The 20,249-nt window shown below is 46.7% G+C and overlaps 1 protein-coding gene across 3 annotated transcripts in view; it reads right to left on the bottom strand.

The window, feature by feature from the left end:
- The window catches only part of KIF14 (kinesin family member 14), a 65,957-nt gene that overhangs the window by 14,977 nt on the left and 30,731 nt on the right, over window positions 1–20,249 (bottom strand). For all 3 annotated transcript variants that reach the window (XM_006135392.5, XM_075936679.2, XM_006135393.5), the window contains exons 17-23: window positions 19,671–19,818; window positions 15,817–15,969; window positions 14,723–14,843; window positions 13,903–13,996; window positions 13,275–13,413; window positions 11,895–11,995; window positions 4,219–4,313 (exon numbers count right to left, since the gene is read on the bottom strand). In XM_006135392.5, the coding sequence (XP_006135454.3) occupies window positions 4,219–4,313; window positions 11,895–11,995; window positions 13,275–13,413; window positions 13,903–13,996; window positions 14,723–14,843; window positions 15,817–15,969; window positions 19,671–19,818 (851 nt within the window). The remainder of the gene's footprint in view (window positions 1–4,218; window positions 4,314–11,894; window positions 11,996–13,274; window positions 13,414–13,902; window positions 13,997–14,722; window positions 14,844–15,816; window positions 15,970–19,670; window positions 19,819–20,249) is intronic.

Raw genomic sequence — 20,249 nt, 5'->3', positions numbered from 1 at the left:
GGGCGCCGGTTGTCAAGACAGAAGAGAATGCAGCTCTATGTCATCTTTCACGTGCAGCTACAAGGTGTTGGCAGCGGTCATCCTCAAACTTTGTCACTGCTTTCCTCATAAGGGAACACCAGTTAGTCCTTTCTGAAGCAGCTAGTTCAAATTGTGGAGGTTGAAGGTCTGTCCTCTGCAAGTTGGTCTTCAGGCTGTCCTTATTCCTCTTCCTCGGGCATCCCTGTTTGCAACTACCACGTACCAGCTCCCCGTAGAACAGCAGCCTCAGGATCCTGCTTTCGTCCATGCAGAGAACATGGCCAGACCATCGAAGCTGAGTTTGGAGGACCTTGACTTCAATGCTTGTAGAACTAGTTCTATCAAGCACTTCTTGGTTAGTAATTCGGTCCTGCCAACGTACTTGCATGATTGATCGTAGGAAGTGCATGTGAAACTGCTCCATCCACTTGATGTGCTTACAGTACAGGGTCCATGTTTCACAGCCATGCAAGAGAGAGGTGAGGACCATGGCATTATATACCTTGAGTTTAGTTGAAAGGCGAATATCTCTGTGCTGAAAAACTTTAATACGCGCTCTCCCAAGTGCCTGACTGGCTTTCTGGATCCTTGTTGTAATCTTTGTCAAGGGATCCATCACTTGATATTGTGCTGCCTGGGTACTTAAAGCTATCTACTAACTTCAGTTGTGAGCCGTCAATAGTGATGCATGGCTGTGGAGGAACACTGTTTGGTGCAGGCTGGAAGAGGACTTCTGTCTTTCCGAGGCTAATTGTGAGACCGAACAGTTTGGATGCTTCAGAGAACCTGTCAATCATGGTCTGCAGGTGGTTCTCTTGGTGTGCCATAAGGGCGCAGTCATCAGCAAACAGTGCTTCAGTGATAAGTGTCTTGGTATTTGCAGTAAGACGTCGCAAATCAAACAGTGAACCATCCAAACGGTATCTGATGTAAATACCAAGATCTGTGTCTCTGACAGCATGCATGAGGACTTGAGTGAAGAACAAGTTAAAAAGCACCAGGGTGAATACGCAGCCCTGCTTCACGCCATTGGAGATGTTAAATTTCTCAGATGGCACACCATCCGAGAGCACCTCTCCTATCATGTCATCATGAAACAGCTTGATGAGTGAGAACTTCGGTGGGCAACCCAGCTTCCTGAGGATGATCCACAATGCATCTCTGTTAACCGTGTCGAAAGCCTTTGTCAGATCAATGAAGACAGATTAGAGGTTCATCTTCTGCTCAAGGCACTTCTCTTGCACCTGTCTCATTACGAAGATCATATCGACAGTACTGCGATTAGGGCGGAAGCCACAATGTGACTCAGGGAGACTCATTTCTGAAACTGTTGAAATCAGCCTATTCAGGATGATGTGGGCAAAGATTTTTCCGGCAACGGAAAGCAGCCAGATATCTCTGTAGTTCCCGCAGTTGGCTCTTGCACCCTTATTCTTGTATAGAGCAACTATCACAGCATCACGGAGGTCAGATGGCATTTCTTCCTCTATCCAAATACTGGTCAAGACATTATGAAAAACCTTAAGTGACTCCTCATTAAATGCCTTGTACAGTTCTGCGAGAATTCCATCTTTGCCGGATGCCTTGCCACAACTCATCTGCCTGATGGCCTTTCTAACTTCATCAATAAATGGAGGATCTCCCAGGTCTTCAAGGGTTGGCTTCTGAGGAATCTGTTCCAGTGCTGATTGATCAACTGATGATGAATGATTCAGGAGCTGACAAATATTCTTTCCATCCGTTATTAATGTCAGCCTTACCCCTGAATAACATGGCTCCATCTACAGACAACAAGGGGGCAGAGCCAGACTTAGAAGGACCATAGACTGACTTGATGGAGCTGAAAAACTCCCTTGGGTTGTTTAAGTCAGCATAGTGTTGCACCTCTTCAGCTTTCTTCTCCCACCACTGATCGTACATTTTGCGGATTTCTCGCTGAGCCTGGGCCTGGAAGAACTTAAACCTGTCTCTCTTAGAGATGGAGTCTGGGTCATTCTGCCACTCCACAAATGCCTTGTTTTTGGCAAGCAGGTCCTCAATAGCACTGTTGTTCTCAGGGTGCCTCTCTCGGGACCAAGCACTGACTTCGCTGTCTCCATCCCCATTTCTCTAAACTGGCTCCACTTCTGAATTGGACCTGCAATCAATGGTCCATTGGCAGTCAACTTTTCATCAAGGCTTGACTGGAACTCGCGCAGATGAGAAGGCTGCTGGAATCTGGCAATGTTAAAGGCTGTTTGGATGAGCTTTGGGCAGTGCTGAGCAATGTGTATTTTGAAAATGGTGCGGACAAGCCTATTGTCAGTCCAGCACTCTGCTCCTCGCATGGCTCTGGTGATAAGGACATCCTGAATATCAGGCTGACAAACAATGACAATCTATCATGTGCCACTGTTTCGATCTAGGGTGCATCCAGGTAGTCTTGTATTTGTTTGCCATCCTGAACACTGTTCTTGATGAAAAGGTAATGTTCTGCACATTTGCTCAGCAGCAATAAGCCGTTGCTGTTCATCATGCCCATGCCATGTTTCCCTAGCACTCCCTCCCATCAACTCTGGTCACAGCCAACTCGGGCGTTGAAGTCTCTCAACAAGATCAACTTGTCTTTGGTCAGCACTGAGACTAGAACAGAACTGAAGTCAATATAAAACTGCTCAATTGTCTCCTCTGTGCTGTTCACGGGGGGAATGTATGCACTGATGACTACTGCATACTGCTTGTGACTAAGGGGTAGGCGTAGCTTCATGAGCCTCTCGTTAATACTGACAGGTAGGTCCAAAAGTTGTTTCATCAGACTAGTCTTGACGGCCAGGCCGACTCCATGGATCCTATCCTCATTCTGCGCTTTCCGTTTCCAGAAGAAGGTATAACCACTAGCTAGTTCAGTGAGAAATCCTTCTTCAGCAAGCCTGGTTTCACTCAAGGCAGCGATATCAATACCATAGTGTGTATAGGGGTGTACGGGGTTGCATGGTAGTACCTCTAATTGGGTAGTACCTCTAAAAGAGGGCTTGTCGCACTTTTTTGGGAGTGGCCCATTTTTACTGGCAGCCAGCTCTCACCTGTGGCTCCGCAAAGTTGCTTTGCACGTGGCAACAGCCACACCCCGGGCAACGGCTTTGACAGGCCGGCTAAACTAGGTGAAGGTAGCCGATGGGTCTGAAACCCTCGGTGAGTTAGGGACCTGCTCATCCCAGCATGGGAAGACTGTTTCGATGGATCAGGCGGAGGAAATCCATGATTTAATGGCTGAGAAGGCATTGTAGCAGCGCACTATGGAGTGCGTGGGGCATGTCAGAGCATTTAAGATGACATGGCCATCCAATGCAGCCAAGGTAGTCTCCAGAAGTAATGATTTTTTCCACTGGATTCCAACTTCTGAGGCCGAGAGAGTGGGATTGTCTCTGTGCAAAGGCTTTCCCACTTGGTGGGAAGGCTTGATGACAGCATCGACATAACCTTCAAGCCTAACTAAATATAGCAAGTTTCCAGTCAAACACCTCCATGTGTTAGGCAAGAAGCCCTGTTCAAGAGGGTTTTACCCTCAAAAAAAGATGACAGATTTTTAGGCAAAGAATGCTGTAAGGCAGTGATGGGTAACCGAGGATAGATAGTGGGTAGCATGAATGGCCCTCCATCTTAGTGAGCCACAAGACTGTCATAACCAGGATGTTCTCTCGGGATAGGGCAGTTTTGCTAACTGCGCTTGTGTACCTAGAACCGGAAGGGTGTGCTGTTAGAACCACAGCAGTCCTTTGATTGGATGTGGAAGGAGTACATGGCTCTCAGTCTATATTGTGTGCAATCACCATGCCCCTGACTTTAATGTGCCCTTGTTCTACATGTGTGTCACTCTGGTAAAACCAGTAGGAAAAAAACCTACATGGACAGAAACCAACAGAATCTGGCAACCCCATGCATTGCCAACAGTAAACAAAATGTGTCCTAGGCCACACACATAACCTTGATGGGCTGCATGAAGACCTGGGCCACAGGTTGCCCATCACTGCTGTGGTATCTTCAAGCAGCCACAGAACCACCCACTACAAATATGGATATTTTACTTCGAAAACATCAGACTTCGCATTTTCTATACAATAAATTCTTACACATGCATAAATTACTATTAGTAAGCTATATGTTTCCAGGTTCTCAGTTTAAAATAAAAGGTAATCTGCCATACAACAGAAAAACCACCTGTTAAGTGTGATGTCTGTAGATTTTGGAGCGACTGCAATTTTATGTCAGACAAACATCCAGAAATTCTCTTGTTCATCATGAAACTTCTGCTCCTAGAATGAGACAGTGTGGAATGGAAACACAAGAGAGAAATAGGTCTTTATTTACATTTATTCCAGAAGGGAAATGGAAAACTACAGACATCTGCCTCAAAGATTAGTGAGAATCCCACTTATATTGCACTGACTGGATCAAAACAGCAGTCTCTAGATGAACCAGTAGTGATTGTGGTAGTTCCCTCTAAGGGGTGCACCTGCATAGGCGCACACCAACAATTTGACTCAGCTGCTCCAAGGAAGGGCTGAATAGTGGGCAGCTGCCTTGTCCAGAAGCAGCTGGGTAGTCACAATGTGGCCCTAGCTCTGGCCTTAGCTACAGCCCTTCCGCAGGACTGGAGCTTCAGCCAGGATGGGCTGCATGGCAGTCATGGGAGCTGAAGCCTGGGCCACAGTACTAAAAATAACACCACAGCCAGTCTCTAGTCCCGGTACATGTGGCAGTCACCCGCCCTGTGACCCCTCCCCGGGAACAGCTGGGGCTGCGTGGCAGTTTGAGGCCAGGACCATGGTCCTAAAAATATCACCATGGCCCTGGTTCCAGTCCTGGTACACAGGACGTGGCCACACACAGCTGCTGTGTGCGCCAGAACTGGAGCCAAGACCAAGGTGCTATTCTTAGTACAGCAGCCCTGGCCCCAGCCCCAGCTGTTCCCAAGGTGGGGCTGCATTGCAGGAGGCTGCTGCATGTACTAGGCCTGGGATGTGGTATGAAAAATAGCATCACGGCCCTGGCTCCAACCCCAGCACAGGGGGCAGCCGCCTGCCATGTGGCCGCCCCACAGCAGGAGCAGAGGTTAGGAAGGCAGAAGGTAAGAGAAGGGGCAGGGAGAGAACTAAGGGTGAGGAGAAGGGGCTAGGGCAGAAGAAAGGGGAAGGCACTTAGGGGCAGGACAGTGGAGAGACAAATGCCAGGGGGCCAAGAGGCAGCAATGAGAGGAAAGGGCAAGGGGCGGGTAAGGTGTCAGTGGGAGTAGGGAGGGAATAGGGTGATGCTGGGAGAGGAAAGGGGGCAATGGGAGCAAGAGGAAGGAAGAAAAGAGGGGAGGAGTGGGTGCTGGGAGAAGAGGGATTGAACGGAGCTGTGGGCATGAGGAAGGCAGGGGATGGAGCAAGTCATGTGTGAGGGTGCAGAGGGGTGAGGAAAACTGGGACAGAGGGTGGTGAGGGGGCGGGCACCAGGGAGGAAGAGGGCAAGGAGGGCAGGTGTTGGGAGGGCAGGCGAAGTCAGGGAAGAGGGAGGCACCAGGAAGGTACAGGGGGTAAGGGAAGGTGCAGATGTCAAGGGATTGTGGGGATGAAGCAGAAGGGCAGACACTTATGAGTGTCAAGAGGAGGGTTAGGGCAGAGGAGAGTGGCAGGGCAGGTAGGTAGAGGGAGGTGTTAGAGGAGAGAGGATGGAGATGGCAGCTACGGATCATCAGAGTGGGGCTAAAGGAGGGGGGAAGAAAAGGTGGGTGCAGGGGTCAGAGAGAATGGGGAGGGAGGCATGTCCCAGGAGGGCTAAGGGGACTAAGAAGGGCAGGTGCCAGGACAACAGAGGAAGGTGAAGGGTGGGGTGGCAGCAGCATGCTCCACAGGAGCAGATGGGGGGAGAGCAAGGTTGGAGACATGGCAGCAGAGAGGAAAAGGGAGAGATTTAAAATGCTTATTAACTGGTGCCACGGTGGCACACGTCCAAACAAGCGCACGTGACTTCAATAGTGGTGCACAAGACAAAACTCACTCCGCTCATGGATGGAAAAGCGCCAGGGAGGCGGCCTGGTAAAAGGGGGTTGAAGCCAGGAGTGTGGGGGGGGGAGGGAGGAGGAGATGGCCTGTCAGGAGTGGGAGGGGAGCCGCAGGAAGGCTGGCCTGCTGGGGGTGCCAGGAGCTGTGGGGGGAGCCAAGATGCTTGCTGCTTGCTTCAAGCTGCCGTTTGCCCCTCCCCCAGGTATGTGCTGCACACTTGTCTGAGGAGTGGCCCAGCACTTAAACGACCAGTTTCCTTTTTTTTTTTTTTTGCTTTGCTTTTCCCGGCGTCAGAAATTTGCCACTTTCTACAGTTTTCCAATACAGTTTAACTATGCTTAAGTTCCAGAAAGTGCAGGTTTTACTGTACAGGCAGTCCCCGACTTACGTCGGATCCGCAGTTACGAACGGGGCTGACCCGGAGTACATGGACTGCGGGACCTCGCGGTCCCACCGCCCGTGTACTCCGGGCGAGAAAACCTGCTCCGCGTCTCCCTGGTCTGCAGACCAGGAAGACGTGGAGCAAAGCCGCGGGGGGGCTCGGGCAGCGGGGCAACCCAGGCGCGCCTGGGCTTCTCCGCTGCCGGCTTCCCCTAGGCTTTGCAAAGCCGCGGTGGGGCTCGGGGAGCGAGGCAACCAAGGCGCGCCTGGGCTGCTCCGCTGCCAGCTTCCCCGAGGCTTTACAAAGCCGCGGGGGGGCTCGGGCGGCGAGGCAACCCAGGCGCGCCTGGGCTGCTCCACTGCCGGCTTCCCTGAGGCTTTGCAAAGCCGCGGGGGAAGCCGGCAGCGGGACAGCCCAGACGCCCCACGGCTGTCCCGCTGCCGGCGTCCTCAGATGCTTTGCTCCCCGTCTCCCTGGTCTGCTGGTCTCCAGCAGACCAGGGAGACTGGGAGCAAAGCCGCGGAGGACCCAGGCGGCGGGACCGCGGTGCGTCTCGGTCCGCCACCCGCGTCTTCCTGGTCTGCTGGGGTGGGGGAGGGGGGGTCAGCTAGTAGGCCCCCCCACCCCCAGCAGACTAGGCTTTTCTCCGGACGCCTGTGACAGAGCAGCTGGGGCGCTGCTGGTTGGTCCCGCAGCGCCGCTCTGGGCGCTACTGGACCAACCCAGCAGCACCCCAGCTGCTCTGGTCCTGATTCAGCCGCTGCTGGTCAGTTTCAGCAGCGGCTGAATCAGGACGCCTGGGGCAGAGCAGATGGGGTGCTGCTGGGTTGGTCCAGTAGCGCCGCTCCTCGGCGCTACTGGAGCACCCCAGCTGCTCTGCCCCAGGCGTCCTGATTCAGCCGCTGCTGAAACTGACCAGCGCTGACTACAGGAAGCCCAAGGCAGAGTTGCTCTGCCCCGGGCTTCCTGGAATCAGCTGCTGATCAGTTTCAGCAGCAGCTGACTTGGGGACGCTTGGGGTTCTTAAGTTGATTCTGTATGTAAGTCAGAACTGGCGGTCAGTTTCAGCAGCGGCTGAATCTGGACGCCAGTTTCGACTTACATACAGATTCAACTTAAGAACAAACCTACAGTCCCTATCTTGTACGTAACCCGGGGACTGCCTGTACTAGAATTTACGTTCCTCAACAGTCTGCTTCCTCCAAGTTCAATTCCTTCCCATCAAATGAATAATGTATTAGACTACACTCCACCTTATCTACAAGTCTCACCCTCATCCTAGAATTCTTTAAGAGGGTGGCTGTCTTCATCAAGTCACAGGAAACAGGAATATGACTTTTCTTTCTGTGCCTGCACAGCACAGACCTTAGGTTCTGAACAATAGCAGGCATTCAGGGAAGAGGCTAGACCAGTGGTCACCAACCAGTGGATTGGGATCTACTGGTAGGTCTTGAAGCTTCTGACAGGTGTTCCTGACTAGTTTGGCCAAGAGGCCATTGAGTACCAGCATTGCAGCTGCACCTCCCCACTACTGCTGTGCAACTCCTGCCCTTTGGCTTGGAGCTGCCTCCCCCATCCCTGGAAGCCTGTCCAAGGCAGGGGAGGGAGAAGAGGAGCACTGATGTCAAGCACTCTCCCACCCTGTATCCTATATCCACAGAGCAGGGCGGGGGGCACAACAGGACTTGGGATGGAGTTTGCTGGATGCTTTTGGGAGTGATAATGCAGGGCAGGTGTGAGCCTGCTTTAGCCCCACTGTACCATCACTCAGGAACCACCTAAGGTAAGCAGGGTCCAGTCGGAGCCCGTGTCCTGAAACCCTACTCCAGTCATAAACCCCCTCCTGCCCTTCATATCCCTGCCCTAGCCCCAAGCACCTCTGCATCCAAACATCCTCCCAGCCTGCACCTAGAACCCCTTCCTGCACCCCAGCTGCCTGCCCCAAGATCAGCTCAGTGCCCCTCTTGCACTCCAAATCCCTTAATTCAAGACTAGAGTCTGCACCCTAACCTGCTGCTCCAGCCTGGTGAAAGTGAAGGAGAATGGAGGAGAGAGAGAGGGAGGGAGGGAGGGAGGATGGAGTGAGCAGTGGTGGAGCCTCAGAGAAGGGGCACAAAGGAGGTGGGGGCAAGGGTATTTCGGTTTGAGGTAGATCTTGGCTTGCACTTAAATTCAAGTGATCTCATGCATAAAAAGGTTGGAGACCACTGGGCTAGACTAACCACGGAGATCGTGTCTCCTCTAAGAAAAGCAGTTTTGTTTTTCAAACCCTCCGTCTTAGCTAATATATGATATCTACTACATGGAAAATCCTAGTGCTGAAAAGGCAGTTGTAAGTTTTCATGTTTGCTGGGCAAGATAAACCCTAGGCGACCTCCTTGCGAACATGCGGTAAAGCCCCACTCCCCTCAACCTTCTTTCTTACATTCCCTGAAAAGATACAAGGCCCCTGCCAAACCACAGTGGTGGGGTGGGGAAGGAGCCACAACCCACCCCGCACAGCACCACGCAGCACATCCGCCCTCTCAGTTGGCCTGTGAGAGACCTCTTCTCTCCAGCCCTAGACCAGGCCGGGGGAAGGGGAGCAACAGGCCAGCCAGTGCATCCCCCCTTCTCCCCTGCCTACTTCTGCCCTCTGGTCTGGGAAACACCATCAGGCCCAGCCTATGTGCCCTACCACACTGGGCCTCTCCTTCCCAGCATGGCCCCCTCGGGACAAGCAGACAGGCAGGGTATGCAGTCCCCCTTATCCTGGGGACAAGCCAATGGTCACCCCCCACCTCCTGCCCTAAACTCCCCCTCCTCCCAATCCCCTGATTCCTGCATCTCCTTACCCCCCAACCCTCTCATACACCACCCCCACATTCCCAGCCCCCCTTCCTGAGCCCCTCCTCAACCGCCCATCCTGACTGCTGCACTCCCCATCCTCGTACCCTGATCCTTCCACATTTTCCCTGAAGGGCCCAGGCAACGCCAGATAAGACTTCTAGTTCTACTATATATTTGAGAATGTACGTGCATGTGTGCATGTCAGTCAATCTGTTTGCTCAAGAACTTCTCCTCGACAGCAAGAGCTAGGACCACCAAATTTGGTATGCAGCTTCCTATTATCAGAACTTAAAATAAGGTCAGGGTTTAGTTATGCTATTTGGGTGTACTGTCTAATTACCACAGAGGGGCAAGCAAGGGGCCAGAAATGGGAACCAGGACAGCTATAACTAACTGCGATAGCAGGGGGCAGGTGTGGAGAAAAGGACAGCTATCTACTATTTATCCGAGAGAGAGACAGAGAGACAGAGACAGAGACAGAGAGAGACACATATGCACCCCTCCCACTTGCTGTGCCTGCTGCAGCTGCCATGGACAGATGCTTCTCACCTGGCCCCAAACTGCTGTGGTGAGAAAGGGATGGGATTGTCCTCTCTCCCTGGGGCACCCTGCATACTAGATCAGTCACCTACAGCCCCACCCTAGAGCAATGATTTATTTGCTGGTTGACCAACCTAACATCATGTTTTTGGGAGAGTGCAAAAGTACACAGAATTCTTTTCCAAATGTGTGATGTAAATCTACACATTTTAAAATGAATCCTTACTTGCTCTGAATGCCAGGATGTTTAGTATTCTTTTTCCCCTGCTATAGTAAGCAACATCACAAATCCCTGTAACGCATGTTGAATTCAGTCTCCTTCACCATTTGTGATGTCACCAAGGGTTACTGAAAACACACAGAACCTTGAACTCAGGTGTTGACAGGTCAAGAGCTTTTTCTTTCAATTCACCTTTATACAGGATATTGTTTTTTTAAAACAGATTAAATACACAGCAGACTGACAGTGCACAGGAATAACATTCCAGTACTGTCCAGTAAGTGACTTCAGATGAGAAAAATATTGCTGTTAGAAGTTCTTTAAAAAGATTCTGACAGTCAGTTTCTTTATTTCTAGTCTAAATATTGGTTAGAATAATGTTCTATTTAACCCCAGGGTAGAATTTACTTTGGGCTGTCAACAATGCATATAAAGATTTACAGCAGCTGAACTATACTGCTTTACTAAGAAATAACAGTATCATATCTGTGCACAGTAGCAAAGCTATAATTAAGGATCTGTCAGCATTTCCATTATAAGCTACTATTTGCAGGAGTTTGCAAATCAGTCAAATTATGTTACAAGGTTACAACTTCATGTGCAAGGTCTTGGCTCAGACACAATTTACTTTTTTTTTAAAACTGATTCTTTTAAATTATATAATTGTAAATGAACCTTCTGAATGAGACACTGTTTTGTACTGCTGATACCTAAACACCTTATTTGAAAATAAAAGTTTTGGTTTAGATCATAATACATTTCTGTGATGGTTTCCCCTTCTTTCTCCTCCTTCCCCCAAAAAACAATCTCACACAGCTTCAAACCGTAGGACTATAAAGTAACCGCTGTACGCAAATGATAACTAATCTCTGTAGTTAAATGTACTGCTTACTTGATAATATTATATTAAAGCTTTAAAATGCCCAATAGAAAAAAACCCCCAAAACTATACTTTACCTAAATACAGTAAGTCTGCCTTTAAAGATGTCTCCCTTTCTCCACCTTCCCACCCCATCCCACCCCCATCTATGATGTATCAATGTGGCCTGAAGTTGTCGTGTGGAAATTTTCCCCCCCAAAATTCAGGTACAAGTTAAATGCCCACAAAACCTTAACCTTGCCCCTCAGAGCTGGCAGTGGAATTATCTACACGTACTCAAGCTTTATTCACTGCATTTAGAATAGCTGTACTGAATGGAGAAGGAAAGCTGTAATAGGTCGAAGAGCTGTGATTGTGATATGATGGGACCTGGAAGACTGCGACCCTTTGGAATTGGTATGAGCCCTGTGCATGTAATCATAAGAATGAGGTGCATGCATCCTTCACAAACTCAGTATTCCTCATTTCATCACTGCATTGTGTTGCTTGTGTCACTAGCAGGGCCCGTGATCTTCCTGCAATAGAGATTGGCCGCTACTGGTGGAAAATAAAGTGTGGGCTGTGATTTTAAGACAGGACAAGTGAAAAGATGTTTGATGGTATAGTGTGCATAAGGTGAATGGGTTCTGAAAGGACCCGTGGACTCAACATTCTGAATATTTGTACGGAAAAAAAGGAAAAAAGCATTAGAAAAGCCTACATCTTTCAGTCCTCCTACATATGACAAAGTAACAAGTGAAGGAGTAATCCTTTTTTTCCCCCTTTAGGTCTCTCTAAGTATATCACATTCACAACAGGAAAGTCACGGATATGCAATAAAAGCATACTGCAACCATTCTACAACTACTTGAACTTTGATTTATTGTATTACTATTGCCATGCGTGCAAAATAGAATAGAACAGAACATGCATGTTTGTTCAGACATTTGATTATACCAATCAACAAAGTTTTGAAAATGTTATTTTGTAATTAATAAATTCAAAAAATAAAATTACCGCCTTCTGGAAAAGGAAGAAACGTTTGTAGTACGAAGGTCAGGTTCCCACTCATCATCAGGATCATAAAATACATCATCAGCTTTGTTACTACCATTACTCTGAAAGGAGAAGGAAATCCAGTTATTTTAGCTATGTTAAAAGAGAAATAGTGTAATAAACATTTATAACTGATTTGTAAAGCAAGTACATTGTCTTTAACACTTGCATTTGCTTTTTAAAATGTATTCTTGCTTATAAGGTTATGTTGTGTACATTACACCTATTATGTCTTGAATTCATTTCTGCATTTCTGCCAACTTGCATTGCCATTACCACCCAAAAGAGGGCACTGAATAATGGTGGATTACACACTGGGATATGTCCCCATGGTTCATTGCACACTGACACAAGCACTCCCAGTGAGTTCCAAGAAAATTTGGAAAAAAAAGATACCCAACTCGAGACCCAAGTTCCCCGCAATCTGTTCAGTAATGCAACTTCTCATGAAGCCCCACACAGAGGCTCGAGGCTGTAGCAGAGAAGAGATCTTTCTCCCCAAGCCGAGAAGCTGCCAGGGCTGGCCCTAGCATGGATCTGCTGCAGCCCAAGGAAAGGGGCCCCTCCTTCCCATCCTCAGCTGGGAGCTGCCCAGCTAAGTTCTAAACCCCTGTCCCAACTTGAGGCCCCACCCTGCATCCCAAAGCCCTCATCCCAGGCCCCACCTCAAAGCTCTCACACTCAGCCCAGAGACTGTACACCAATTCCCAGCCTTGAGCCCCTCTCCGAAACTGGGGCCCATCTTGCACTTCAAACCTCTCATTCCCGGCCCAACCCCAAATCCTTCACCCTCAGCCAGAACCCCCCAAACCCCTCAACTTCAGCCCCACCCTAGACCCTGCACTCCCATCCAGAACCCACACACTCGTGCACCTTAGCCCCGAGTACCCTCCCACACTCAGAACCCCTGGACCCTACTACTGCCACATGAATTTTGTTATGTGCACCAATATGAAGATGATGTGTGATACACCAGCTTTACGTCAGTGCACATAAGAAATTTCATTCTGCTCAGGGGGTAGGAAAATATTAGAGGCAACGCTGCATGAGACCTTTTACAATTGGTTGTTTTTTTTCCAGAATGTATGAGTTTGTGCACATACACACAGATACCAGCTACAAAGATGAGATCCTAGTCCAGAAATCATTTCCTGGAGAAAGGATGGAGTATAAACTAAAATGCATACAACTTACTAAAAATTAGGATTTCCCCAACCCTACATAAAGAGACGCTTGGTTCATTAAAACCTGACAAATTCTGGACTCTATTCCTGTTTGATTTCATCAGTATCTTAAGCTAAACAGTTACAATTAGTGAAGTTTTCTTCAATTGTTACAGACCTCATAGACTTCTTTCATTGTTGCTAGTTTGTATTCAAATTTTTCCAGGCTCCAAAAAGTTGCAATTCCCAGCTTGATGTTACAAACCTGCACTTGAATAGAAGATCCAGTGCCATTTCCTTTTTCTGATATATCATACCTAATTACAAAAAAAACAAAAACCATCATCACCAAAATTAACAAAAGCATGTAATAGTTGAATACTAAGAAGCTAATAATGTATCAAAGCAGACAAAGATTACTTTTGAGAAATTTATCCTAATCAAATAACAAATAATATTAAGGGCTAATTAAAATCAAGTTAATTCTGTAAAATTTACTTTTATTGTAGTCAGATTCAAGGGAGAAATTCCAAAACAACACACAAGATCCTGGCTCTTGACAAGCCTTAAAGATAAGATTTTGTTGTGTACTTATTACGAATCAGTTTACTCAAAACAGCTTGCAAACCAGCAGGGCATAATATATACTTTGTTTCAACATGGGAAAGCTAGTTTGAAGAACAGGTTTGAATTAAGAACAATTAAGCAAAAGTCTTACAAAGAAAAAAAAAAAAAAAAAAAGCTCATTCCACATCCAACAAAGTTTATTTTTTACATGTGCCCTATGAATGAATTAGATAACTCACCTGCGGAAAACTGTGTGCTTTCCTAATTTGCTACTAATGGCATTGGCCTCCTTGATCATGAGAGAGAGTTTCATGGAATCCCAGTTAGGCTTAACTAAATAAAAAAAGAGTACATACATTTATGGACAATTCGATGAAATATAATGAAATAATTACAGCCCAGCCCCCTCCCCCCCCCAAAAGGAAACCTTTAAAGGAGTGAGTTCAGTGGACAAGGCAGTCTCATGGAACTGAAAACACAAAAAAGACAGCTAACATTTTCAAAGGATATTTCAAAACTGGAATGCTATATAAATCATGGCAGATATTTTATCAGCATAGTTTCAGAAAAATATATTCTGCCTTCTTGCTCTCGTGATCCACCTTCCATAACTTTGTTTCCTGCTCTTTGCCATGTGATAATGGAAGAATCTTTAGGTCTGCTGAGGAAGTACACTAATGTACATATTTTTGTATGTTCACCCAGCCAAACCAAATGTGATCAAAATATCACTCTAGCCCCGCCTGATGTGCATGTTTCAAGAAGGACAAGGACTGCTTCCTAACAATGAAGTAAAGATCTTGTAACTTAAACACAACAGAGAACATGTTAGGATCACAGAGTAAGCTACTTGAATCCCATCTCAGCCAGAAGTGCAGCATTTTTCTCACAAGAAGTATGGTGAAAACTGAGACTAAAGAGATCTCTCTGTCAGAAGTAAACCTCCCACAAAGTGGGAAGAGAAGGACTGAAAGCCTCTCCACTGCCTGGCAGGAGAGGAAATAATAAATGGAATGAAAGTTACACTACACACAACTACACTCCCACCGCACCACGTACTAGTTTTATTCCCATTTCCGCGATTCTGCTGGACAGTTTCTATTTCTTTGGCAATTTTCTGCTTCTCAGCCTCCAAAGCTTCAAGAATCTTTGCATGACGAATAGTATGATCTTCTAAGGCCTAAATAAGAGAAGTACATGAAAATGCTTTTAAAAGAAACACAAGATAGTGGTGGTACAAGCTCTACCATACAGTTCTCTAATCTGATCCATCTTCTGCATCAGTTAAGCCTCATAAATTTTGTCAATTTTCATTTCTTGCTCAGATGCATCTCTTGGAGCATTTATTATTAAAAGTAAACTACTGAATTCAAGAAAAAGGGAACAAAATTTTATATTGATTCTTTTCTTTTTAAAATAATTATCCCAGAAGTTGGAAGATGAAAAAACTTGCACTAGTTGTTATGAAAAATAATTAAGTTTTAGTGTCTACTGTATTTAGCACGTATAGAAACCTAACATGGGTCAAAATGTAAGGTAAGATATTATATCTATTCATGCTATTTAGAATTAATCCTTCATTTTCAGGAGTGCTATCCAACCTCCTTTCATGTTTTTATCCAATTAAACAATTTTTGAAAATATTCTGGCTCTCTCGGATATTTCCAAATACTGAGCATTCTAGGCATTGTATCTGCATGGCTACATACTTACACCTGAGGCTATCATTTTTGGGAAACTCAACATTCCCCTAAATTTGGAAGATAAGCGAATGAGCCACCATTACATACAACTAGGGGGCTGCACCCTCTGCTAGCTACACTCACCAACTTCCCCCTCTAGCCACTTGTTTCACACAGCCTGTTGACGCTGATGACGTAACTACGTCATTCTGTTGCCAGGCAGGAATATTCTGTCATCTGGCAGGAAAAACTTTTTTATATATAGACAGAGATTATAGACCTCGTTATTTCTCATTTCCCAAAATAGCAGCTGATTTAATAAGAGGGGAGCTCCATAGGGTAAATGATATATCTATACTAAAATCATTTTGAAGAGGACTATTTTTAAGAGAGCCAATTAAGTTAAATAAAAATGCAATGGTTTGTTTAAATATATGATTTATCAGACAAAATTCATGGTTTTCAGATTACCTGTCTGGTGGCTAGTGTCTCCATTTCCAGACGCTTCTTGCTGAAATGTACTTCCAACTCAAGATGTTGCTTTGCTTTTTCCAGTTCTTGTATTTTGTTAGCACTCTGTTGGTTATTCATTTCCTGAATTTGCTTCTTATGAGATTCTTCTCTCTAGAAAATCAAAGGACAGAATGAATGGGATACCGGAAAAAAAAAATCATGTCAACCCATCCACTAAAGATGGATATTAAAGTCCGTTCTTTCAGTCCATAAGAGATTAATGATCACTATAAATTAAGAGAGAAATACACTCTCTGCAATGGGAGGTTATATCCCAGTCAACAAACATCAACTACAGGTTGAGCCTTTCTAGTCCAGCATTGTTGGGACCTGACCAGTGCTGAACCAAAGAATTTGCCGACCCATGGGAGATCAATATTGTCTAGCAACATTATAAACACTTTCGCTGTTTACTGAGCTTTTAGAAGACATTTAGGGGAAAATGAGAGCAATCACAGAACACAGAGAGCCAGAACTGGTGGCTGTAAACAAATTGTATGGGACCGCAGAACACTTGGCCACACCCATGGTAAGTGGACATCCAGCTAACTAAAACCATGCCAGACCACAGATGTTGCTGGACCAGAGAGGTTCAACTTGTATTATCGAATAGAACACTTGCAGAGCAATAAAGCATCATAAATGTATATCTTTGCCACCATACATTATGCTTGGTTATATTAAAATAAATGGTTATTTACCTCTCATAACTGTTGTTCAACATGGAATAGACATGAGCAACACATGTAGATGTGCACGCACCACATGCATGAGTTCTGGAAGCTTTCTCCCTCAGTATTACCCATTTGGCCAGGCAGGGAGCCTCCTGGAGTTGCACCACTATATTGGCACATATATACCTGTGTTTGCCCTCCACCCTCTCAGTCCTTCTTGCCAGAAATCTCTGATGAAGAGGAGGCAGGTGGGATTTAGAATGGACATAAGAAACACATCTTGAAGAACAACGGTTAGGAGAGGTAAATAACCATTTTTTCTCCTTTGAGTGCTTGCTCATGTCCATTCCATGTAGGTGATTCTCAAGCTCTACCTATGGAAATAGGATCAGAGACTAAATAGATATGGACTGGAATACCGCCCAACCAAGGGCTGTCTCATCCATGGCCTGCTGCACAATTGCATAATGGTTGGTAAATGTGTGCACTAACAACCAAGTGGCTGCCCTGCAGATATCTAGGATGGGTACTTGCACCAGGAAGGCCAAACAAGGCTTGTGCCCTAGTGGAACGGGCTGTGATCGGAGGGGCCGGTCTTTTTGCCAGGTCATAGCATGCACGATGTAAAACATGATAATAGATACTGGGTCAATACTGGAAGGCCCTTCATCATCATTGCTATTGAAACAAATTGCTGCATGCACCTACAAAATGGTTTTGTCCTTTCCAAATAAAACGCTAACACTCCCCTCACATCTAATGCATGTAACCCCTGTTCTTTGTGAGCGGAATGAGGTTTTGGGTAGAACACCTGTAAGAAAATGTCCTGCGACACGTGGAATGGTGATACCACCTTGCACAGGAATTCTAGGTGAGGACATAGCTTAACTTTGTCCTTAAAGAACACTGTGTACAATGTGAGGGCCCTTAACTCTGATACCCTTCTAGCTGACGTGATGACCACCAGGAAAACAACCTTCCAGGAGAGGTGCATTAGGGAGCATGTAGCTAATGGCTCAAACCAGGTGCCCATGAGTCTTGTGAGAACCAGGTTAAGATCCAACTGTAGTAGGGGCTCTTGGACATGGGGGTTCAACCTCTCCGTCCCCTTCAGGAATGGCCCAACAAACATTTGTGAAAACCTTTCCACCCCACTTTCCCGGATGAAAAGCCAAAAGTGCTGCTAGGTGGGCCAGATTGTGGCACATAATACCATCGCTCCACCTCCTTCTGTGGAGGTTTGCCACAGCATTTTGGAGATTTTGGCTGTCTTATTCAGCAGGAGTGCCACCCTGGAGATTCTAGTCTAGTAGCGAGCAATTTAAATGAAAAATGTTAGCAGGAGCATCCATCGTAAGAGTGTTAGCAGGAGCATCCATCGTAAGAGTGTCCACCATAGGGTCCAAGTCCTCCATAATTTCCCCAGGTGACAGCTGTACCCTACCCTGATGGCTTTCTTAGGTCTCAGGAGGGACCAGGACTGTTGCCAGGCTAGACATGGCCTGGGTGGATCTGCCATCCTCCTTCTACAGGCTCGGTCAGCGTTCTGATGCTTGTGCCTGAGGAAGGGGTATAATTGATAGGGTCTGCTTTTACTCCAGAGGCACCCTATCCAAGATTGTATCTGCCCTTAGGCTAAGTGCCAAGAGCAGACCCCACCAGAAACTGTCTGCCTCTAGGTTTGAGGATAGGCCCATGGGGTCCAAAATGGCCACTGGACTTTGAGGCTGCCACTGTGGGGGCCAATGCCTGGTGAGATGCTAAGCTATAGTATCGAGATTGAGACCTGCGGGATGAGGTTCTCAGTAGCACTGACTCTACCTCTGAAGATTATTTTGAGACTGACCAAAGCTGATGCATATGATGATGCCGGTGAGCAGTGCCAAGCCTGATGGTGGGCCATGGCCATTGGTTTGCCCCAGTTATGGAACAGTGGAGATGGAGGCAGCATGTGTATCTGAGGAGTGCCTGGTGATAGGGATGGAGATTGTGGCAGTGTCTGAAGCACCAGTGCCAGATGGGTAGGTGAGGTCATCAGTACTGAATGTCTGTCTGTGGTGACAAGGCACAGGGCTCCTGTCAGTGCCGAGCCTGGTGACGACGTCAGCTCTATTAAATTTCAAGCAGCAGCAAAGGTGCCCAGTACGGAGGGCTGCATCCTCCACAGGCATGTCCTGTAAGTCCAGACTGCCCACCCTCACCGAGCTTGACTGACACCTAACCAGCATAGAAGCACCCAGATGCATCAGCCATGATGGAGCTACGGAGTGTCCTACTTGCAGACGTGCTCTGTGCTCATACCAGGATGGAGACCTGCCTTTGTGGGTCTTCTTCTGCAGCACCGGTGATTGAGAGTGGTGCTGAGGTGCCATACTGGGGCCCAGTGCCACCGAAGGTCTCAGAGTTGCTGACAGTTTACACACTGATGCTGGTGCACTTCAAACCGGAGCTGAAGCCAGTGCCGAAGGTTGGAAAGCCAACTCTATAAGTAGGAGTTGGAGTCTGGAATCCCTCTCTTTTGGTCCTAGGCACTGAGAACAAGGCTTGAAACTGCGGCACAGGCAACCCCCTCAAGGGGAGGAGGGGGAACGATCATGGGAGACTTCTGCTAACACTAACTGAACTAGTGCACTACAATTAACTATTTAAATGCAAACCATTTACAAGTGAACCGCTAAGGAGGCACTTGCAGTGCAAGCGAGAAGAGTTCCAGCAAGCATAGTGGGCGGCAAGAAGGAACTGAGGTGGTGGAGGGCCAGCAGGGGTATATACGCACCAATGTAGCAGTGCAGCACCCTGGCTGGTCCAATGCGTACTGATGAGAGAAAAAGTTTCCGCATACACACCTACATGGAATGGACATGAGCAAGCACTCGAAGAACCAGCATACCCTGAAAATTGTACTCTGCTTGTAACAGACCTTGTTCCAAGGTACACGTAGACTAGCAGAATAGCAAATATGAGAAAGAATGAAACCCCTATGCAAAAAGAGTACATTATTACAGAATATTTTGTGCAATAAGTGGACTTTTGTAAGTGCTTCAAAGGAGAGTAAAGATAAAGCCACAGATTCAGATGTTGAGGCATGAGAGAGATAGCATGAAAATTACATAGTCCATCGAAGCAAGAGCATCTTACCAGTTCTGCTTCTAGTGATTTTATCTTGCATTCATAGATTTTTTTTTGAGAAATAAGTTCTTGTTGAGCCATCTCTTTCGCAACTTGGATATCTTGCATCATTTCTTCCTTGGCTTTCAGTCGTGCCTCTTCAATTTCTGATTCTAGTCTAGTAGCGAGCAATTTAAATGAAAAATGTTAGCTTTTCCCCTTTCTTAGTATCTCATTTTAATTGTCATCTGTATTCTAAGTTTTTGTAGTTTATTGATTATATGTTCTCCCTTCCATTCTACCCCTTCATCAACCATCTCCCACAGGGGGGGGGGGGGGGGGGGGGGGGGGGGGGAAAAAAAAAAAACCACACATATACACACACACGAAGGAAGGAAAAAAAAAAAAAGACTCAGCCTCCTTATTTTATGCCTTTTACACTACACATGATTTCAAGAATTGTTTTATCAAGACCAGTTCTAAAATAGCATCTGCTATAGAAACACACAAATCTATAGGCATATGGATTGTAAGAATCCAAGTTTAAGTCAACAAAGAATTTCAAATGTCCTGGGTGGGGCTCGTGTGCTGATGCAATGTTTTCAATGG

Source organism: Pelodiscus sinensis, chromosome 9 (genome assembly GCF_052426305.1).
Source record: "Pelodiscus sinensis isolate ZL-2025 chromosome 9, ASM5242630v1, whole genome shotgun sequence".
Classification (NCBI taxonomy): Eukaryota; Metazoa; Chordata; order Testudines; family Trionychidae; genus Pelodiscus; species Pelodiscus sinensis.
The sequence above is the reverse complement of the archived record's forward strand: the minus strand, read 5'-3'. Positions and strand labels throughout refer to the sequence as shown.